At 39.1% G+C, this 23683-nt stretch overlaps 1 protein-coding gene across 2 annotated transcripts in view; it reads right to left on the reverse strand.

Moving 5' to 3' along the window:
* The window catches only part of CLTC (clathrin heavy chain), a 66815-nt gene extending 43808 nt beyond the window's left edge, over positions 1–23007 (reverse strand). The window contains exon 1 of one of the 2 annotated variants that reach the window (XM_041724676.1): positions 22522–23007. In XM_041724676.1, the coding sequence (XP_041580610.1) occupies positions 22522–22563 (42 nt within the window). In that variant the 5' untranslated portion in view covers positions 22564–23007. The remainder of the gene's footprint in view (positions 1–22521) is intronic. The other variant, XM_041724677.1, reaches the window with a different exon arrangement.
* Between the last annotated feature and the right edge of the window lie 676 nt (positions 23008–23683).

A 23683-nucleotide genomic window follows, 5' to 3' on the forward strand; every position in this document is an offset into this window, starting at 1 on the left:
CTTTACAAACTCAAGTATATGCTGCAATGCAAAGCAAGTATACAAGCTGGGAGATCATTTATAATAAATTTGTTTACAATAAAACTTTAAGAATTAGGGCAGCCCAGGTGGCTCAGTGGTTTAACACCGCCTTCAGCCCAGGGCCTGACCCTGGAGACCCAAGGTCGAGTCCCATGTCAGGCTCCCTGCCTGGAGCCTGCTTCTCCCTCTGCCTATGTCAGTGTCTCTTGTGAATAAATAGAGTCTCCATTTAAAAAAAAAAAAAAAAAAAAAAAAAACCTTTAAAAGTTAATTTTCATTTATTCCTATGAACTAATGAAGGAAGATAAACAAAAGAGGTCTCCAACTGCATATAAAGGGTCTGTGGGTGGGCTTCTGGGGACCTTAATGAACCAAATTGTCCATCTAGTTTCAGAGGTTTATTTATTTATTTATTTATTTATTTATTTATTTATGAGAGAGAGAGAGAGAGAGAGAGAGAGAGAGGCAGAGACATAGGCAGAGGGAGAAGCAGGCTCCATGCTGAGAGCCTGACATGGGACTCGATCCCAGGACTCCAGGATCGCGTCCTGGGCCAAAGGCAGGCGCTAAACCGCTGAGCCACCCAGGGATCCCCAGTGTCAGAGGTTTATTATACACATCTATTTTTCTGAGTGGATGGTCCTCAAACTTTTGTAAATTTAATCCATAGCTACCCTTCTAATAATTGTGGAGAAAAAATTCCAATGACTCCCTAGAACTCTATCTGTAAAAGCAACACATTATCTTAACTATTCTGTTAAAAAAAAAAAAAAGAATTCTATGTTTCTAAGTCACTACACCAAACATGCACATAAGACAATTCTGAATTTCAATTCTCACAGCTTAAATTCTACAATGTTGAGAAAGAGTAAAAATGTAATAGTGTTAGTCAAATAGCAACTAACTGAATCCCAAATTATTCCTCAGAGGCAGGTGCAAGACAACAATAAGAAAAGAAAACTATTGGGAAAGATAGTAGACGAAGAAAATAGTTAAAGTCCCTTCAAATAAATGCAATCAGAAAAGCAAGCTGTCAACAGCACGGACCTTCGGCCTCAGGGCTATTTTATTTGCAGAAAAAACCAGATTTGGTTACAAATGGATGGGGTTCTTGTGCTCTTTGCAATCTACATAATCATACATTCTTTTCTCATTCTTCATTACACATTCTACCAAGAAAGCTATGCATGTATATTTTTGATCTTCTCTACCATGAATGTACTAGTGCTATTCAAAATACTCTACGTGAAATAGACATATTCTATTTACAAAACAAAATTAAACAAGAGGCAAGTGTCAAGCTCTCACCAATTCCACATGCTTAAACATTTTATTTCTTTTATGCTTAAACATTTTATTTTTTATTATTTTAATTAATTTATTTATGATAGTCACAGAGAGAGAGAGAGAAAGAGAAAGGCAGAGACACAGGCAGAGGGAGAAGCAGGCTCCATGCACCAGGAGCCTGACGTGGGATTCGATTCCGGGTCTCCAGGATCGCGCCCTGGGCCAAAGGCAGGCCCAAACCACTGCGCCACCCAGGGATCCCCTGCTTAAACATTTTAAAAAGCATACTGAAGTGATGCCCATTTACACTACTATCCAGGAAATTGCTCCTTCCTAAATAAAAAGCCTCTCCCAGTTGTTAGGATAAGTGACAGAACTTTAAGAGACATATATTCCTATCAGTTAACAGAAAGTTACATTTGATGACTTCAAGTCAGGTCAGTGAGAATTTTTTCCTTACTAGTGATACTTTTCAGTGAAAGTGCTCAGAACACTCACCAATTCTTCCCATATTTTCCTACAACATATTTAAAAGTGAAACATCCCAAAACAAAGTAACAGGACAAGACACCATCATTAATAGCAATTTGGCTTAGGTACATCCTTAATAAAATAGATCATCATATAAAAGGGTTATACTAGGTAACTATGTCTACTAATATCTGTACAGATAAAAAAAATTTTAATGCAACAATGTCTTTAAAAAGGTTTTATTTTCAAACAGCACAAACTACCCATAAAAAATTCTTAGTTATTTGTAAACGTGTGATGGTATATGAGCTACCAACCACAGAAGCTGTGCAAAACCCATTAATAAATTCAGAGGACATATGAGTCTTCAAACTCAGCTATTTTCAGAGAATACACAATAATATTCAAATCCTGGCTACATTTTTTTATAGTTTCATTTGGCAAAATATTGCTACTACTGAAGCTGGGGATATTGTGTTGCTATATACTTGGAAATTTCTAGTAAAATTTTTTTTTATTTCAAAAATCTTCTAACTTTTGATTAAAAATTCAAAAGAATATGGAATCAATAAACTTAGGTCCAAGAAAAGGGGTTATGTATTTTTTTTGAATTGTTATTACATGTATGGCAAAGTATTCAAATGGTACAAAAGGTATACTATGAAAAGTCACCTGCCTATGTTTCCAGTAATACCTCTTTTCTCTCCCCAGCAATTAGAGATACTTTTCCATTTTAGGGACAGCCTATGTATATGAAAGTATAGATTTGCATCCTCCCTAAAAAAAAACAAAACAAAACCCACTAATGGTATATACACGAAGCCATATGAATTATCAACTGCTCCCTTTTGAGAAAAAGAAAGAAAAAAAAACCAACTCGAATGTTGCAATTATTTTGATTTCCACACTACATTTTGGGTCCTGGTCCTTAAGTGGCACTACTATAGGACTTGACATTTAAGCCCAGTTTAATGTCCAAAAAGCTTAATAAATTTACTGTTAATCAGCTAGCCCAAAACTCTGGGGAGTCCTGGAGTTACAGGTTAGAAATAATAAAAAAATGGGTGCCTGGTTGGTTCAGTTGGTTAAAAGTCTGCCTCTGGCTTGGGTCATGATATTGGGGTCCTGGAATTGAGCCCTGCATCAGGCTCCCTGCTCCGCTTCTCCCTCTGCCCCTACTCGTGCTTTCTCTACTCGTGCTTTCTCTCTCTCAAATAAGTAAAATCTTAAAAAAAAAAAAAAAAAAAAAAGTGTTTCTTTTTCCTTTTCCTCCCCTCCACATCCCAATTTCAAGTAACATGCCTGGGGCAGGGATCCCTGGGTGGCTCAGCGGTTTAGCGCTGCCTTCCTTTATTTAGCGCCGCCTTCGCCTTCGTTTAGCGCCGCCTTCGGCCGGCCGAGGGTGTGATCCTGGAGTCCCCGGAACGAGTACCACATCAGGCTCTCTGCATGGAGCCTGCTTCTCTCCCTGCCTATGTCTCTGCCTCTCTCTCGTTCTCTCTCTCTCTGTCTCTCTCCTATATAAATAAAATCTTAAAAAAAAAAAAAAAACATGCCGGGGGAAAAAAACACTAACTACATTCTCAGTTTTTGTAGTGTGACACGGTATTTCAGATTCTGCATTATCTAGAGAACACAGGTTGTTCATTCAAGTAGACAATTACTATAAAAATATATAACTTTGATTATGAAGTACAAGTGCTATCCAAATTTAGTTGGTTCTGTGGATTCTTCATAAGAAAAATATGTCTGGGTTTAGCCCCAGTTTTGCCACATAACTGATCTGGGGAAATCAGTTATCTGTTTCCTCTTCTGAAACATCTGAAATGTCAGTATCTACCCCAGAATTGTGAGGGTTTAATGTAAAGCTCTTAGAACAATTTCTGACACATAGTAAAGGCTTGACAGATGCTATTGGAACACACAACACATTAGTACATAAGGCCAGTTCAAAATTAGCTTTTTTTGTATTTGTATTTTACTATCTGTTTAATTCAGCTGTCCGGGTTGTTTGCAACCCTGGGCGTGAATATCTTTTGACTGCTGATAACAGAGTAATGGTCTCTGGGTGCTTAACTTACTCAGACACTGAAATGTCTTAAAAAAAAAAAAAAAAAGGAAATTATACTTAAAATCTTTCAATTCTGTTCTTTAATTTGACTGACTAAAGTTAGATAGACCAGAATCTTCAAAACCACATAACATTTTCATACTAAGTAACCCTATTTTATTTTAATTCTTTTCTTTAGGTGCACCATGAACATTGCTAAGGCTTTCAAACAAACTTGGCAAATATTCCTCTAACACCTGTGCTGAGAGAGCAAGCTGGGAAACTTAATGCAAACAGATGGCATAAGGTCAGTATCATCAAAAAATTCTCTTTGCCCTAAAGAGCTCAAGACTAAAAAAAAAAAAAAAAAAAGAGACGGTAAAATGTAAAGCAAGCACAGAATTTCTTTCAACATGCAGAAAAGTTTAAGGTACACACCTATACTATACCTTTTCAAAACCAGAGGTTCCCAGTCAGCACATACCTACATAATTCCAGGTCAATTTATCCAAGCCTCTTCCATCTTTGCTTTTCAATATGCCTAACTAATATTACAGAGGTGAGAATCATCTTATATAGAGTGATATAGCATTTCTTTTTGCTGTATGTATACTGTCAATTACTTTTCAGGACAATTACAGATTAAAAGAGGTTTTTAAAATCAGGAGTTGACACTAATATAAATAAAAAATTTAAGTAGCAAAAAATGAAAAGCTGTTCCTTAAAGAAAGCAAACTTTAAAATGGTGAAAGACCAATGGAATTTTTAAAAAGTCACTCTTTTGCAAGTATTACAATCATTGATTCAGGAAAGATTCATCAACCTGTACTAAAATTAACAGATGAAATTTCCTCCCTTTGGTAACTGTAGTGTGGTTACATATGTGGTTACATACATATTTACATAGTCTCACACTATTTCCCAAGATACTTCTTACTACAAAAGGGAAGAGAGGGGCACCTGGGTGGCTCAGTTGGATAAGCATTGGACTCTGGCTTAGGTCATGATCTCAGAGTCCTGGGATCAAGTCTCAAGCCCCCCAAATGACGTGCATTTTTCAAACATATCTGAGTCTTAAAATATAGTTATAGCTTTAAAAAAAACATAGAGACAAAACAACACAAAGCAACTCTTGATCTTGGACTTTTGATATAAAAGATGTTACTGAAACTACTTATGAAATGTAAATAAGGCCTGAGATTAGATAACAAGATTCTATCAGCCAATTTCTTCCCTTTTAACTGTAGTGGCTTATGTAAGACCATTTTATTATTCTCAATAAATATACCCCACAGTATACTTGTGATAAAGAGGTATTATGCCTGCAAATTACCTTCAAACAGTTCAGTACAAAATGTATGTATGGAGACAAAGAGGATAAATCTAGTTAAAAAAAAAAAAAAGTGACGAACTGCTGAATCTTGGTTAAGAATGTATATGGGAGGGATGCCTGGGTTGCTCAGTGGTTGAGCGTTTGCCTTTGGCTCAGGGCATAATCCCAGAGTCCCTTGATCAAGTCTAGCATCAGGCTCCCTGCATGGAAACCTGCTTTTCCTCCCCCTGTCTACGTCTCTGCCCTGCCCCCCCATCTCTCTCATAAATAAATAAAATCTTAAAAGAATAAAAATAAATGTATATGGGAAGGGTGCCTGGGTGGCTCAGGGTATCATCCAGGTTCCCAGGTCCCGGGACTGAGCCCCACATCATGCTCCCTGCAAGGAGCCTGCTTCTCCCTCTGCCTGTGTGTGTGTCTGCCTCTGTCTCTGTGTCTCTCATGAATAAATTAAAAAAAAAAAAAAAAAGAATGTATATGGGAATTCTTTAACTTTTCTGTAAATCTGAAACTCTGTAAAAAGAAAAATGTTTAAAAGAAACTTAAGAGACATAACTGAAAGCAACATGTAGATCTTGCCTGAATATGGATTTAAACAAACCAAATAATATTTGGGGACAATCAGAAATTTGAATATGGACTATTTTTTTTTAGATATTAAAGGATTGTTAAGTATTAGGCAGCTATAATTTCATGATTATAAGAAGTATTTCTTTATTTTCTAAAGATGCATGCTGGAGCATTTTATTTAGAAATGAAATGGCATGACAGCTTGAATTTCTTTAAAATGTTTAAAACAAAAGCAAATATTGCAAAAAATCAAAAATCTAAGTGACTGGGATATAGCTCTCCCCAGTCTTATAGGAAAGCTTGCAAATTTATTTTTTAAAGTTTTTAAAAAGGGATTATACTCTCTTATAAGGTGAGAGAAATTGAAAATTAAATTGTATAAAAGCCAGTCCTTTTTTTTTTTTTTTTTTGAGATTTTATTTATTTATTCATGAGAGACAGAGAGAGTGAGAGGCAGAGACACAGGCAGAGAGAGACACAGGCTCCATGCAGGGAGCCCAATGTGGGACTCGATCCCAGGACTCCAGGATCATGCCCTGAGCCAAAGACCACTGAGCCACCCAGGCGTCCCAAAAATTAAATTGTAAGGAATAGATTTTTATTAGGCAATTCACCTATAGGGCAGGAAGGAACAATACAACTTTCAAAAGGTAAAGATGATAATCAAACCAAAGAGTGATATAATTCAAGTGTAAGAGTTATGCTGTTCTGTAAAGGAGTTGTACACCAGATGTCTGTCCAATCAGAACTAAGAGGTTTGCTGCACTTATACTGTCCAAGATAGCAACCACTGTTCATATGCAGCTATTCAATTTTATTTTTTTTAAATATTAATTCATTCATTCATTCATTCATTCATGAGAGAGGCAGAGACAGGCAGAGGGAGAAGCAGGCCCCATGCAGGGAGCCAGACATGGGACTCGATCCTGGGACCCCAGGATTACGCCCTGGGCTGAAGGTGGTGCTAAACCACTGCGCCACCCAAGCTGCCCAGCTATTCAATTTTAAATAAATAAAATTTAATATCCAGTTCGTCAGTCACACTAGTTACACTTCAAGTACTCAACAGTCACATGTGACTACTGTATTAGAAAGCACAAAATATACATTTCCATCACCGCAGTCTAAGGAAGAAGAGCACGGTTTTCAGACGTTTTCTTGGAAGTCTAATAAGGAGAAAATGAAAACTTACTTAACATTAAACTCCAGCAAAATATGAAAGACAGTTGGTAACGTTACACAAGAATTTCAAACAAAATGGGAGAAGCAGGGAAAAGTAAAATTTTCAAGTTTCAGAGTCCAGATAGCTATAGCAGGCTTGGAGGAAAAATCTGCAAAGTTCAATACTAGCAGAAGTCAGAACCCAAGAAAAACTCCTCAATCTGGGTGCCTCTTTTCCCTAAAGAAATCACTAAGCTTGGGATGCCTGGGTGGCTCAGTGGTTTGGCGCCTGCCTTCAGCCCAGGGTGTGATCCTGGAGACCCGGGATCGAGTCCTACGTTGGGCTCCTTGCATGGAGCCTGCTTCTCTCTCTCTGCCTCTCTCTCTCTCATTAATAAAAAATAAATATCTTTAAAAAAAGAAATCACTAAGCTTTCAAATAGCAAAGGCCCAACATTATAAAAGACTAAGAATGCGCTGATATAATAAGATGCACTTTCTTCAGAGTACACGAAAAAAGAGAAGCCATCTCTATGCTTGGTAAACTACCACTGTGTCAATTTCTCAATATGATAAAGCTTTTGGAGAAAGAGTACACATCTCTATGATGAAACCCTAATTTAAAAAACCTAAGTGTGGGGGATCCCTGGGTGGCGCAGCGGTTTGGCGCCTGCCTTTGGCCCAGGGCGCGATCCTGGAGACCCGGGATCGAGTCTCACGTCGGGCTCCCGGTGCGTGGAGCCTGCTTCTCCCTCTGCCTGTGTCTCTGCCTCTCTCTCTCTCCCTCTCTCTGTGTGACTATCAAAAAAAAAAAAAAAAAACCTAAGTGTGAAAGAGATCATACTGAAAAATCAAAGAAATATGGAAAAAAACAATTTCAAAAATACTAGATTAAGAAATCTAAGTTAAAGACTCATCAGTTTTTAACACTTTAAAAGCTTGGTTTTGAAACTAGACTTGATTTGATTGTATGTGTGGTAAACAGAAAAGAGAAAGTGTCCATGCTTGCTCAAGGGTGAGCACAGCATGCCTAGGTGCTACATGAAAGGTTAAAGTGAGTTAGCACGTAAGTACTCTCTGTTTTATGAATTTCTGTCATTTTACAGTTATCTACCTCAGGGACCCTGACACTGGGGTCAGGTTTGACATTGTCAAACCTAGGGTGTGCCAATTTGTTCAAAACACATGGTACTAAAGACAGCTTAGGAAAACCTTCATATAACAAGGAATTAGGAACCCAGTAATGGTGAGTCAGCATCTTATGAGAATATATTAGTGATCAACCTAGAAAATATTTTTTTTGTTTTGTTTTCTTCCTAGAAAATATTGTTAAAGGGACCAGATGGACTATGGATATATGTAACCCAATAGTATACATTTATTAAAAAGGGCAGTACAACAAAGTAAAACCATGCTACTTTTCAAGCCCAATTCTTGGACTGAAAAGGAGACTGTTAGCACAATCTCTATCTCAGCAATCAATCACAACTGTGTGTGCCTACAAACATTATACAATTAAAGAAATATTAGTCTTGCTTTAAGCCTACTAATTTCAAGAAGCAGTTGTTACATTTGATCAAATAGGAACAGTCACTGCAAACAGCCTTCTTTCTAAGCATGCCAGGGAGACAGCTTCCTAATGAATGAGTAGTAAACTCAGAACAGAAACTCATTTATCAGCTGAAAATCAAAATACCTTAAAACTTGTGTTTATGACAGCATTACTAAGAACTTATGTTTCACAATTAGTGCTTGGCTTTACACTTTGCAGATCCTTCCTCCTTTCATCTGAATAGTTAGAATGTAAAGGAAGTATGTATGAGCTACTACGTTTCAGATAAGACTATTTTGTAAGTGCTCTATGTATATAGTCCTATTTCAGATACCTTTTCTGTAATCGAATCTGGTATCTTGATAAAGACTTAGCTCTGTAGTGGTAACGCCTATTAAGAAGTAAACAATTTGAGAGAGACCTGCTGATATTTGGGTATCACTTGATGCAGTTATTTTGAAGTTAAGTGCCTAAAGATTTGGTTAACTTCCTATCCCAAGTATTTCACTCAGCATAATTTCCCTTTAAAGTCCCTAAACATTCTCAGCCTTCATTAATATCAATCACAGTGACAAAAAATGCTGATAGTAGCCACTTCATGGAGCCCTTGAAATTAGCCATGAAACCAGCAGAATGTCACATAAAAGCTGCAGTTGCTGTCTTCTACAGGAAATGAAGAAAAATGCTGAGAATGCAGGATTCCTTTAGTTCTTCCATCAACAGGATACTGGCCATTGTTTTGTGTGCTCCACACATTTCAAGCAAGTAAAAATGCCTTTAACTCTTGCTGACCCTTTGGTTTCTACTCCATCTTAGCCTTTGAGGCAATCACTGTTTCTTAAGAACTGGACCCTGGTCACTTGCTCCAAAATTAAGTACTACATTCAAGAAGGACTATAAGACTATTAGCTTTGATAAATTATCAGGAAACTCAAAGAGAATTTTTCCTACTTATAGTCAATTACCGACTGGAAAATTAAAAAACTTTAAATTTGACTCATTATTAAAAAACAATCCAATAATTACATGGAATACCACACATCAATTTTGATCAAGCTGCAAGAGAATATAGGGAAATTTTTATGCCCTGTATGTTGCAGACTCTCCAAGGTTCCACCCTTTTCTGCATGCCATTCAGCTGTACAAAACAAGAATGCCACCAAAGCCATCACTGATGATAGGTGTGTATGGGGCAGGTATAGGGTTGGTAGGTCATAGTACGTCCAAACGTTCTTTTCAAAGAACTAGAAATGAGGCTACTATGAGGGTTCAAGATTATAATAAATACCTAGTGCGGACTTAACATTAAAAACTTCAAGAGAAAAAAAAAAACTTCAAAAGATGATTAGAATGTCCCTAGGAAGACACCAAAAGCTTGGTTTCCTGGTATAGATAACTACAACATCTGGTCAGTTTCCTTACTATTAAAACTGTAAAGGTTCCAAGGAAACTTCATTCTATGACCTAACTTCCCAAAATTATTTTTAAGTGGGAGCCCAGTGATTCCGGTCAACTCCGTTACTGCTGCACAATTCATGTCTTTTTCTACCCTATACAAATAGACCTGCTAGGAAATTAGACATTATACAGTTATTGCTCATTTTTCTAGTTGGAGCAATCATTTAAAGCATGATCAGCATGTAGGTGATATGTTACAAGACCGAAACCATTTTTTTTTTTTTTACATTTGAGTCACTGAAATATTTTCTTGTGAACCTAAATGCCAAAAATTCCAAGTTCAACAGTGAATAACACTCAGCAAGAAGAGTTATAAGTGGGGCACCTGGGTAGCTCAGTAGTTGAGCATCTGGCTCTGGCTCAGGTCATGATCCCAGTGTCCTGGGATCAAGTCCCACATCAGGCTCCCTGTAGGCAGCCTGCTTCTCCATCTGCCTATTTCTCTGCCTCTCTGTTGTCTCTCATGAATAAATAAATAAGATCTTTGGGGGAAAAAAAGTTACAATCTTTCTTAATATCATTTAACATTAACAAATTCAGGGAGTCTGAAACATTAAAATGACTAAATGACCAGGATTTATTTTCTGATACCCATTGAGTATCTATTATGTGGCAACTTAACATCAATATTTTATAACCTACTATTGAAGTATAAATTTTGTGTGAAATTGTCTTTCTTTACCTTTGTATTAAGTTACAAATTTCTCATTACTACTAAGATAACAATCTATAGGGAAAATAACAGATTTTAGGTTCAGAGGGTTTTGAGTGTACAATTTGTAGCTCATATCTTCTAAAAAGTGGAAAAAACTTTCCATCCCCAAACCCTATAGATACCGCTTCACTGTCTGACATTCAGAATTAAAACTTAAGACTACCTTTTAGCTTTTTGGTCAGGGAAACGGTAAGCTTTTGATGCTTGCAGATTTTTTTTTTTTTTTTTTTTATTGAGTTCATGGGACTAAAACTTCCCCAGGCCTGTCTCAAACCTTGAACTCTTTAAATCCTGTTGCTCGAACAAGGGGTAGCAGAAAGGGAGGTGGGCAGGGGGTTGGGGTGACTGGGTGATGGGCACTGAGGGGGTTACTTGACAGGATGAGCACTGGGATGAGCACTGGGTTATATGCTATATGTTGGCAAACTGAACCCCAGTAATTAATTAATTAATCAATTTTAAAAAATCCTGTTTCTTACTTTGTATCCATTAAATTTTCTTCCACTATCTGAAAAACTTTCATTCCAATTATTTTGGCTTCTATAGTTCTTAGATTTGTAACCTAGTCTGTCACAACTCCTGTTTTAATTGTGATTTCTAAATTCAGAATTTTCAAAAAATTCAAGTTAATCTTCCACCTTGCTGATTTCCACAGGGGCAATTCTGTTCCTGTGTCCAGGATCAACTGTTTCTGTATATATTTTATTACTGCAGCCTTTTAGCTCCATAGGCCTTTCTATTCATATTATATCAAGTTTTGAAATACGCCACAGATGATGCCAACAATTTTCTGAAGGTTTCTTCTAGCTACAGTAGAAAAAAAACTTAAGTATTTCCTTAGATCTCCCTTGTTCTATAGTATTTTTCCAATAATCACATAGTTAAACAATTAATAAGCAGCTACTGTATGCCAGACACTACACTAATATACAGAATTCTACAGTAAAAGCACTATGGCCTTCTCTACTCAGCGCATAAGCTGCACACAATAATTATAAGGGTGCCTTGAGGTTATAAGGATGCATGCTTGGCCCAGATACATGCAGGGGTATACATAATGTCTAAGAAATGGAAATACAATCTGAAGCAGGACATACAATTTAAGGGAAGACAGAGCTACACACTTGGGAGAGAACAGACAGAACTAAGAATATCATATGTGCCCAAATAGGGTATTCATTTTGGCAAGTAAACAATTCCCTGGATACTCAAAAAAGCTTTTGACCAATATTAGAATGTGGAAAAACCGGAATTCTCATATACATTGCTGGGGAGGATGTAAAATGATGCAGCTACTATGAAAAACAGTGGGGCAATCCCTCAAAAATTTAAAACACAGTTCTAAACCATATGACCTGGCAATTCCACTCCTAGGTATATATCCAAAAGAACTTGAAAACAGGTATTCAAACAAAAACTTTAATGTTCATAGCAGCACCATTCATTTGTAATAGCCAACAAGTGGAAAGAATCCAAATGTTCATCAACTAAGGAAAGGACAAATAAAATGTAGTGCATCTATTCAATGGAGCATTATTGAACCATTAGGGAATGAAGTACGGATACGTACTGCAACATGGATGAACCTCAAACATTATGCTTAGTAAAAGAAAAAAAGGTCACATATTTTAAGATTTTATTGAAGGGTAAATCCATAAAGACATTAAATGTGTTAGTGGTTGCAGGAGATGGGAGTGGGGGTGGCAATGAGATATAGCTTAATGAATTTGGGGTTTCCTCTTGGGGCAATGAAAATATTTTGGAACTAGATACAGATAATGGTTGCAAAACACTGTGAATGTACTAAATACCATTAAATTGTTCACTTTAAAATGGTTACTTTTAAGTTATATGAACTTCATCTCAATTTTAAAAGAACTTTGGTCCTGTTAATATAAACTCATAGGGATTAGATATGACTACATAGCTCATGTAGTCATTTGACTCGGTTTACAAAGATATTTAAAATTATAAAATAATTTACAGGGGCACCTAGCAGGCTCAGTCAGTAAGAGTACATGACTCTTAATTTCAGGATTGTGAGTTCAAGCCCCACTTTGGGCATATAGCGTACTTAAAAATAAATAAAATTATAATTTACTTGAAAATGTTTTTCTACTCTTTACATTTCAGAAACCACTTTAACTCTTCATATGCACTTTTTTACATCAGTGTTTTCATTAACACTGGAAAGTCATCTCCTTTCCACTGAAGTGCTTTATAAAAAAATCTATTATGGAACAATCATGGGAATATTAGAGTATGTCTAAAATTTCCATTTGCATATTGAAAGAGCTGTTTTTTTCACTTGTTTTTAGATTATGTCCCCAGAAATATATCCCTGATGATTGGGTCTTGGGATTTTTTTTTAAGATTTTACTTATTTGACAGAGAGAGAGAGAGGGAGAGGGAGAGAGAGTGTAAGAGAGCAAGCACACAAGCAAGGGGAGTGGCAGAGGAAGAGGGAGAAACAGGTTCCCCACCAAGGAGTAAGCTTGATGTGGGGCTCAATCCCAGGACTGTGGGATCATGACGTGAGTTGAAGGCAGATGTTTAATCAACTGAGCCACCAAGATGCCTCTTGAGGGATGTTTAAAATGTTTCTTTGCTACATCCAGCAGTTGTAGTTGTGAGGCCAGAAAACATATTAGATGTTACATTTACCTCTTATCAATCCAGATAATTTCAAGCCTAAGATAGCTTTCAATGAACAGTATCGTAGTATTCAAAACAGAAGTAACTGTGAGAGGACTCAATAAAAGTGGAGATTTGGGCAGCCTGGATGGCTCAGCAGTTTAGCGCCGCCTTCAGCCCAGGGCCTGATCCTGGAGACCCGGAATCGAGTCCCACATCAGGCTCCCTGCATGGAGCCTGCTTCTCCCTCTGCCTGTGTCTCTGCCTCTCTCTCTCTCTGTGTCTCTCATGAAAAAAAAAAAAAAAGTGAAACATGTTAAATTGAGATGAGGGTCCTGGAGAAAAATAAAGCAAAGAAAATAGGGAAAGCATGGAGAAGTTACATTAAAAGAAAAAAAAAAGTGGAGACTTAGTAAGGCTTTTAATATAAGGAAACGAGATGCCTGGGTGGCTCAGCGGTTGAGCATCTGCCTTTGGCTCAGGGCCTGATCCCGGATCCTGGGATGGAGTCCTACATCAGGCTCCCTGTGAGGAGCCTGTTTCTCCTTCTGCCTAGGTCTCTGCCTCTCTGTGTCTCTCATGAATAAATAAATAAAATCTTTAAAAAATAATAATAATAATATAAGGAAACTCTTGGGACACCTCAGTGGCTCAGTTGGTTAAGCATCTGACTTCAGCTCAGGTCAGGATCTCAGAGTCCTGGGGTGGAGTCCTGAGTCAGGCTCCCTGCTCAGCAGGGAGTCTGCTTGTCCCTCTCCCTCTGCCCTTCCCCTGCTCATCCTCTAACAAATAAAATCTTAAAAAAAAAAAAGGAGAAACACATTTTAAAGAATATATGTTATATATATATGTAATATTTTATATATATATATATATATAGAAACTCTTTCTTGAAGAATCTTTTATGGTAAAAAAGAAAACTACCTTAGATCTACACAGTTCAAAGGGGAGGAATATATAGTATTGCAGAATGGGGAAAGACATGAATTTTGTAAACCATGCTCTCCCTACGGGTTTTTTTCCCCTCTAATTATTCATCCTCAAATAAGAAGTGATCCAAAGTCAGCTGTTTGCCAAACCGAACGTACACGGATAGTCTCTGGCTTCACTGTGTCCACAATGGTGGTTTTTAAGTCCTCTTTCTCAGCTAGTCAGAAACAGATGAAAGCAACTCTCAACCCAAATCCCATTTTCTGATTCTACTCTGATTCTCAGTCAAATGGATTCTGCTCTAGAGCCTCCAGAAAGAATAAAGCCTAGCCAACAACCCTATTTTCTCCTGCAGGATTCATTTCAGCCTCTGTCCTCTAAAACTTTAAAATAAGTTTGTGTTGTTTAAAACAAACAAAATTACCTATATAGATATAGATCAAGGTCATCAGAAACTGCAATCTCTAGGAACCCCAGCATGTATCACTAATTAGGGTTCTTCCCTTTCCTACTCAAGAAATGGACTGCATGAAGAAAATGAAAGAATAACTCTAAGTTTTTGGCTTCAAAAACCACATAGTTGGTATTTTCCTTTAGCTTGGCATGTATGTTCCACTTTACTAGATAAAGGGAGACTCCTCTCTAGCATAGGGCAAAAAACTAACATTTGAGTGTCTATATAAGCCAAGTCTTACCAAATAAACACAAAAAACATACCACAGTCTAACTTCTCAATGGCCAAGAAGTATTATTTTTTTTCAAAAAGTATTAACTTAATAAATGAGGAAGTTGAAAGAGAATAAAAAGAGCTTAAATAGCTGAGACATTTTCTACAATAGCACACAGCAGAATTAAAATTTCTTAATGTGGCAAAATGGTTTCAATGCACTCAATCCCTATTCTTTCAGAAATAAGCTTTAAAATCAGCTTTACTTCAGAACATTAAAAAAAGTCCCTATTTACCCAATGATTCAGAACAGGAAGTACTAATATTACTGGGTAGTTCTACCTCCAAAGCACAACCCTACAAGTTTGTAACCATTTTTCCCTCTATGGTTATGCTATTCACACTAAGCAAACATGTTCAACTTCTACTTTCTACCCTGCCCCCAACTCCAGCACCACTGTTTTCCTATTCAAGTTTTGTATCAGTATAAATACAAAATCATGAATAATAAAGTAGAAGTTTCCTGTTTTCTGAAGTGACTTCAGACTGGAACACATTCACTTTTGCCGTTAAGATAAACGCCATAGACACATTTGAGAATTTCAGCTTTATGAGAGGGAATAAAGATAATCTCGTTACAAGTTAACCTGATCCCAATCATTCTGCACAATTTTCTAGTAGGAACTTGAAAAAAGAAAGCATCATCAAGGATCCCTGGGTGGCACAGCGGTTTAGCACCTGCCTTTGGCCCAGGGTGCGATCCTGGAGACCCGGGATCGAGTCCCACGTCGGGCTCCCGGTGCATGGAGCCTGCTTCTCCCTCTGCCTATGTCTCTGCCCCCCCCCCCCTCTGTGTGTGTGTGACTATCATAAATAAATAAAAATTAAAAAAAAAAAGAAAGAAAAAAAACAAAAACAAAAACATCATCAGGGCAGCCCGGGTGGCTTAGCGGTTTAGTGCCGCCTTCAGCCCAAGGCATGATCATGGAAACCCAGGATCGAGTCCCACGTCAGGCTTCCTGCATGGAGCCTGTATGTCCCTCTGCCTCTCTCTCTCTCTCTCTCTCTCTCTCTCTGCATGGAGCCTGTTTGTCCCTCTGCCTCTGCCTCTCCCTCTATCTCTGTCTCTTGTGAATAAATAAATAAAACCTTAAAAAAAAAGAAAAGAAAAAAGAAATCATCTAACCATTTAAAGCATAGAAAATCAAATGTTGGTTAAGTGGTCCCTACTTTTCTGTTAATATAAAAACTGCCGTCCACCAGGACGCCTGGGTGGCTCAGGGTTTGAGGGCCTGCTTTTGGTCCAGGGCGTGATCCTGAAAACCCGGGATCAAGTCCCACTTCAGGCTCCTTGCATGGAGCCTGCTTCTCCCTCTGCCTGTCTCTCTACCTCTCTCTCTCTGTGTCTCTCATGAATAAATAAATATTTTTAAAAACTCTGCTGACCTAAAAACAAATCACTGGTAAAATGTGTACATCAAAGAACACCACAGCACAGATGCAAACAAATTGTACTATATTTTGCAGTTCAAATTATACAATCATTCACCAAATGAGGCAATGTGCCACAATGCAAAAAGACCAAGTAATAAAGCCTGACCACCCACTCACCAACTATGTAACTCTACAACTTAACTGCTATGAACTTCAGTTTCCTCATGTGCAAAATAAGGCTAACCCTACCTACCTGACAGGATTTTCTTGCTAATTATGAGATCATAAACATAAAATATTTGCCTGCCTTCTTGACACACAGTAGGTATTCAAAAATCTATAGTGGTCAATTAATTTTGATATGGATGTCAGGACAATTAAGATTTGATGAATAGTTATTCCCTTTAAGTTAGGACAAAATAAATTATGTCTCTCATAACACACAAAAAAAAGGAGACATAAAATCCAAAACTGACAGATGGGTTAGGTATAATGTATTCAGATCCAAGCATCCTGCCATCCCTTCAGGTTAAGGGCATTAGCCACAGGCATTTGGCCAAGAAAGGGGGGAAAACATCAAGAGCTATAAACTTTGCTATGACTTACAAGTTGACTTTGTAAAGTAGCTTTAGCATGGTATATATGTAAATAAATTTAGAAAAATAACCTCATTCTAATATAAAAGATTGAAATATCGGGATCCCTGGGTGGCGCAGCGGTTTAGCGCCTGCCTTTGGCCCAGGGCGCAATCCTGGAGACCCGGGATCGAATCCCACGTCGGGCTCCCGGTGCATGGAGCCTGCTTCTCCCTCTGCCTGTGTCTCTGCCTCTCTCTCTCTCTCTGTGTGACTATTATTAAAAAAAAATTTAAAAAAAGATTGAAATAGCAGTTATGAACTCATTTCCCATCTAAATGAGAACATTCACTTTAACACTATCACCTTTTTTTTAAAAAAAGATTTTATTTATTTGAGAGAGAGAGAACAGAGGGAGAGTGAGAGGTAAAAGCAGATTCCTGGCTGAGCATAGTTTCCAACGCAGGGCTTGAACCCAGAACTCCAGGATCATGACCAGAGCAAAAGACAGCTGCTTAACCAACTGAGCCACCCAGGTGCCCCTAACACTACCATCTTATAGAAGAATATATGTAACACTAGCATGGGTTTGACTGGCATTCCAGGTGGGTATTTTATCAAATATGATCAGGTTTAACAAATGTATCTGACCAAGGAACACTAATTAAAAATGCACCAATGGCAGACAGCAAGTGCTCATGGGCTGTAACAAAAAAGTGATTTAAAGATTTCTTTCTTTTGCGCACAGTTTCAAAGCGGGATCGATTTTGTATCATATGAATATTTGTATTAAGTCCTGCACAGCATCTAACATTGAATAACATCCATGGTTGCAACCATGTGTTGACAGCCTTTGCCAACTCATCAATGTAAGCTATAGTCAGTATTGTTCACCACTCTATCCCTAGTCTAACACAGTTGCTGATAAGTACTCAAATCTTAGGTACCAAATATTTATAAATCATAAATATCTAGGTCTGCAAAAAAAAAAAAAAAATACTGTGTCACTTGTTGTGAGATACAGGAATAAAATACACTAGACAGAAACTATATACCTAACAATTAATGTTCCTAAAGTGCTACACCAAATACTTCCACATAAATGATTTCAGGCCTTTATGGTAACTTTTGAGGCAGTAGGCCTATTTTACTGAGAAAAAGAAGAGGTTAGTCTTAACCTTGTGTTCTTCTATAGTGGAGCCACATTTAACAAGCCACATGTGATACTGAGCACCTGAAATGTGGTTACTGTGACAGATTTTAAAATTAAAATAATTAAAACAAAATAGTAACTGATAATTGATTCAATTATGGAAAACTTAAGTATGTTTGGAATAACCTAGATATGGAAATCTTCTATTTCAACTGCAAATATTATGAAAGCTAAACACAGATCAAATATTTCTAATGAAAATAGGGTCTGAATTAAGATGTGGTCTAAGTATAAAATACACACCAGGATTTTGAAAAATCAGTATCCTCAAAAAGGAAGGTAAAATATCTCATTTGAAAATGTTGGGCAGCCCAGGTGGCTCAGCGGTTTAGCGCTGCCTTCAGCCCAGGGCATGATCCTGGAGGCCCGGGATTGAGTCTCATGTCAGGCTCCCTGCATGGAGCCTGCTCCTCTGCCTGTGTCTCTGCCCCCCACCGTGTGTGTCTGTGTGTGTGTGTGTGTGTGTGTGTGTGTGTCTCTCTCTCATGAATAAATAAAATCTTTAAAAAAAGAAAGAAAGAAAAGAAAATGTTATACTCCTTACACACTGAAATGACAACATTCTGGGTCAAATTATAACATTCTCAGAGCAAAGTTCAACAGAAAAAAGTACAGTAGGATATTGTGTAACTTCTCTTACAGCCATTCTATTTTCATGAAATATTTTGTATCTGAAGACCCAGGATCAAATTCTATTCTGACAGTATTCCCTTGGGCAGAATTTCACTCTCTTTATTTAATAAGGATGTCTGGAGGGATTAAGTGAAGACCTGAAAACACCAAACCACAGTCCTAGGGAAAAACAGGCTCTTACAAGAAGTCTGCTGTTCTCTCCATTCATTAATCATTGTTCATCACTACCACATCCCAAAAGAGACAGTATTCAACCAACACTTTTTTTCCAACTACTACTCTCAAATAATGTTTTAATTGTAGTTAATAAAATGTAAATGTGGATAATCAGATAAATCTTCACTCTTACAAAGCCCATCAGTTTGGCCTGTAATTGTGCAGTCCAATGTCATAGACAATAGCCTCATGTAGCCACTTACATTTAAATTAATTAAAAAGAAATAAAGTAAAAGCTTAGTTCCTCAGTCACGCAAGCCACATTTCACTATCCCTATGTACCTAGTGTAAATATTCATCATGAAAGAATGTTGGTTTTTTTTTAAGGGAGAGAGGGACAGAAGTAGAGGGAGAGACAGAATCTTCAGCAGGCTCCATGCTACGTGTGGAGCCCAAAGTAGGGCTCCATCTCATATCCCTGAGATCATGACCTGAGCCAAAATCAAGAGTCTGCTGCTTAACCAGCTAAGCCACTCAGGCACCCTGGAAGAAAGTTCTATTGGACAGTAATACTCCAAAGGAAAAACCACATCAGTGACAGGAAAAATATATTGTTAAATATAATTCAAATATCATAGGTTATGGTTTCTAAAATCATGTATTACACTAAAATGAAAATGATCATGATTCTATAAACACACGCACACAGTTCCATGTCTTAAATTATTTCCTAAATAGAGTGAAAGTATATTCACTAGAATTAGCCACACCCCTTTAAGCTAAGTAAACTGACCATTAGGAAAATTCTGAAAAACATGATGGATCTTAAGATTGGGGGTCATTCCCAGGTTAGTCTGTAGCAGAATTCCAGGCAGTATGCCTCTCCAAGCAGTACAGTTAAGCATACAGCATATCACAGTAATACTGAGCACTGTTTTCAAATCAAAACAACCATAGTAAGAACCCCTACCATACAATTCACAACACATTCCATGCTGGCATTTATGGATCAAAGGGAAAAGAAAAAAGTGGGGAGATTTTTTTATTGCAGAACCTAAGAATCTGGGAATACAGCAGAACGTGCAAAAGGCATAAAGAAACTTAATGTGCCAAGAAGTGAGAACTCCAAGCAACATTTTATGTGTAGTCTAGGATTTTTTTTTAGAATCTGCAACTCTAGCAATGTCTTGCTCAAATAGGCACTCATCTGGTGACTATCAGCCTAACTAACCTAAAAAACAAAAAACCCAAAAAGCAAAATACTTCATAACTTTAAATATTAACATTCATTTGATTATTTCCAAGCCTTGCTGACAGATACTTCAGTCGGCCAGAGTAGCTAAAAACAAATTTACAGTTCACCTTTAGAAACTTTCACAAAAGCTAATTCTACACTCAAGTTCCTCAATTCTTGTTCCCAATTTTTATTCTAAGTGTTTCGGAAGTTTTCTGCTATTTAAACTGGCAGGACTCAGGAAAAAAAACCCTGAGATATCAATTAAGATAATCTTTATTAATTTTTTAAGGGATAAAAATGAGAAGTTAGGAGATATTCTGGAAGAGGTTACTGATTGGGGCTCTGAGCAATGAATCATCAGCTGGAGTAGCAAGCTTAACTTTGGGCATGACGTATTACTACAAAAAATGGCTGAATTTTTCAAATACATTTGCAAAGCTGCTTTATACTCAAATCTTCAAATTATTTGAGAAGAAAATGGTCTCACTTGAGTATTTGCAGAAACTCAGAAATCACACCCATATTAAATCTGTCTTCAATTAGTGACAAGGCTGGATTCCAATCTTTGGGATTATTTAACAATTCTGTCTCCTCTTTAATAAAAATGAAAAGCTACTGCCCAAACCACCACTAGTCAAGAAAGAAGGTTTACTAATGGGATATACCTCTGCCTTGTAAACAGCAACTGTACCTGCCATTTATAATTTGTAAACATTTTGTCTGCAGAAAGACATTTCAGAAACACTCTAATGTGAGGATGAGCCTGTTTTCCCCTCACACCCAAAAATATCCTTCTAGCCTTCTACATTCATTTACACCCCACTTTAACAGAAATAACCACAGCAATTAAAACCTGAATTAAGCAAAAACAGTAACTTCTGTGTCCACTCCCTCATTTAACATTTTTAAACCTTTAAGTGCTCCATTACTTCAGACGAGTTATCTGAAAACTACAGATGACCGAAGTGCTTTACTTATTTTTTAGATTCCTTACATTTTAAGACTTAAAGGTAAAAAATTTTCTTGCTCATGCAAACCAAGAGAATACCTGTAAAGAAAGGAGGTTGTTACCATAGTCTGAATATTCATATTCAACCTTTTTATTAACAAGAATCCTTTATGTGTATCACCTGGAGAAAGTAAATAGTCTTCAATGGTAAGGTGTCCAATAGGTCACTAATGTTAATATTACGTCAAATCGTTGCATCTTTCACCATTATGAATTTAGGCCTTCAGAAGACTGAACTGAGGCTGGCCTCTTTAAGGGAATATTTGGGAAGAAAGCAAATTAATATGAATAAATTACTGCAGCCAAAGTAAAACTAGGATTGGTGAACTAAGAAAAAATCAGAAGCTCACAGAGGCTTAATTCAGTCAAGCCCTCCAATGATCATCTGCTTTGGCCCGCTGCAGGCACACTGCCAGATAAGACAGTATGTTGCCTACAGGAAAATGCACCATGGGAAAGAACTCTAGAACCTACTAAAAGGAAGCCAATTAGAGACCAAATAACTTTGCATGTCTCAGAGCAGGTGTGTGCTCTATCTCCAGGGCTCGGTTCAATTCCACGCAATCCTGAGGGAGGTACTTACACCAAGCCCACCACTATCTAGTACACTCCAGCAGACCCCGAGATAACCTCTTGATAACTCTTTCCTACCTCCTAAAACGAAAGAGGGAATAAAAGCCACACCATCCCTGGAGAAATAAGGAAAAAAAAAAAAAAAAAGAATACCCCTAGGGACCTTGACCCCACGCACTCTGAGACTGACACCGCCCTGAGAAATAAGTTCCCCCATTCTATCCTCCTTCTGTTCCTTCAGTGACCTTCTGTTCCTACTGCCTCGGGGAAGGCAAGAGGCTAGTCGCCGCCGTATCCCCAGCCCCCAGGGGAAGGTGCCTTTCCCAGTAGAGAGCCGCAGAGGGAGGAAGAAAAAAGGTTGCTCCTCCCCAGCCCACCCGCCCCACAACTGTTGGGTGCAGATACGAAGGGGAAAAGGTAAGAGAAGAGCAATGGTAGGTGACAGCTCTGCACTGGCCTAGGAGGATGAAAATCCTTGCTCTGGAGGAAATGCGGAAGAATTGCCCCCGCCCGCCCAATCTACACAAATGAATGAACTGAATAAAACGGCGAAAGGGGAGGGAGTTAGAATGCGCAGTTCTTATCACCCAGGAAGTGAAAATAGAGGCCCTCGAACCCAGGCCTGGCCTCGCTGCCCTTTGCACCCCGACTCTCGTCCTTTCTATCCAAGCCCCACATCGTTAACCCTTAAGCTTTCCAAGATAGCGCCCCCGTCCTCCACCTACCCCAAGCACCAATACCCGCACCCCTCCCATCCTGCTCTTTCTACTTGGGCCCAAACTCCAGCTCCTTCCTTCCTATCACCCTCTCCACAGCCCTCACTGGCCCGGGCCCGGCCGCACCTGGAGATGCTCCTGAAAACGAATTGGCAGAATCTGGGCCATGGCGCTGTCGGGGTGTATGGTCTCCTCCTGTCACTGGGGCTGCGGGGCAGTGGCTGCCCGGGCTCTCCAAGGGAGAGGAGGAGAAGGGGGAGGGGGGAGGCTGGGCTCAGCAGGATACTCTCCGGGGACGCAGGAAACTGGCAGGCAGACGAAAGAGCTCGGGTCGGGGGCGGAGGCTCCAGGGTCCGGGAGAGCCGCAATGGCGGAACCGGGCGCAGCGCAGACTCCGGAAACGGCTGAGCCTTGCGGAGGGATCCCGACGACAGAACTCCGCCCAAGTCACCTCACCCCCTCCGTCTTATGTACCCCTCCACGGAGTGCCGCGGTGCAGTGGGGCGCAGGAATTCGGGGCGCAGTGCGCCGAGAACCTCGCTTGCTGCTGCGCTACGAGGGTAAATTAGAGGACTCAAAGGGACTACTTTTTTGGACTCATCACTTTCCCAGCCTCCTGCTTTTCCTCCCCCCCCCCTTTTTTTTTTTTTTTTTTGCATTTTGCCACATCATGCGACTAGCAGTGACCGACGTCATTTCCGTGGGCGCTTCGGTCCCACCCACGTACTTCCGCGTGCACGTGATGCTGGTCGGGAAGGGTTGGCTGACTGCTGCCAGAATACAGAGCGAGCGCGGGGGGAAGGCAGTCTCTCGGGAATGGCTGTGGCTGTTGGGCCGCGTCGGGGAATAGCGGTGCTATACCTGTGGGCCCTGTGGGCCCTGCCTATTTAAACGGAGCCCCTCACGAAGAGGACGTGGCTTGGGCAGGTGGGCCCAGCCGCCCGCCCTCTCCGTGACTCAGGGAAACGGCCTCCTAGCAGAGCGCTTTCTTGGCAGCCGGCTGCAGCATTCCTCCCCCGCCTGCTTTCATACCGTGGGTGGTTTCTTACGTCTCAGGGTGGAGGAATGAGATGGGGTTTGAGATCTTCCCTGCCCTTATGCACACCCTTCTGACGCTTAGAGAAGCTGACGATGGGATTCTAACTAGAACCAGCAGTCTCTTTGTATGTTACCTAAATAATTGGCTCAAAGGACAGTGAAGGCCGTTTATGAGGTGTCTCGGCTGGCTTTGCGATAGCTTTCTTACTCCTGCGGACATTTTGGCCGACATGTATGTGATACGGGTCTA

Source organism: Vulpes lagopus, chromosome 12, assembly GCF_018345385.1.
Source record: "Vulpes lagopus strain Blue_001 chromosome 12, ASM1834538v1, whole genome shotgun sequence".
NCBI lineage: Eukaryota > Metazoa > Chordata > Mammalia > Carnivora > Canidae > Vulpes > Vulpes lagopus.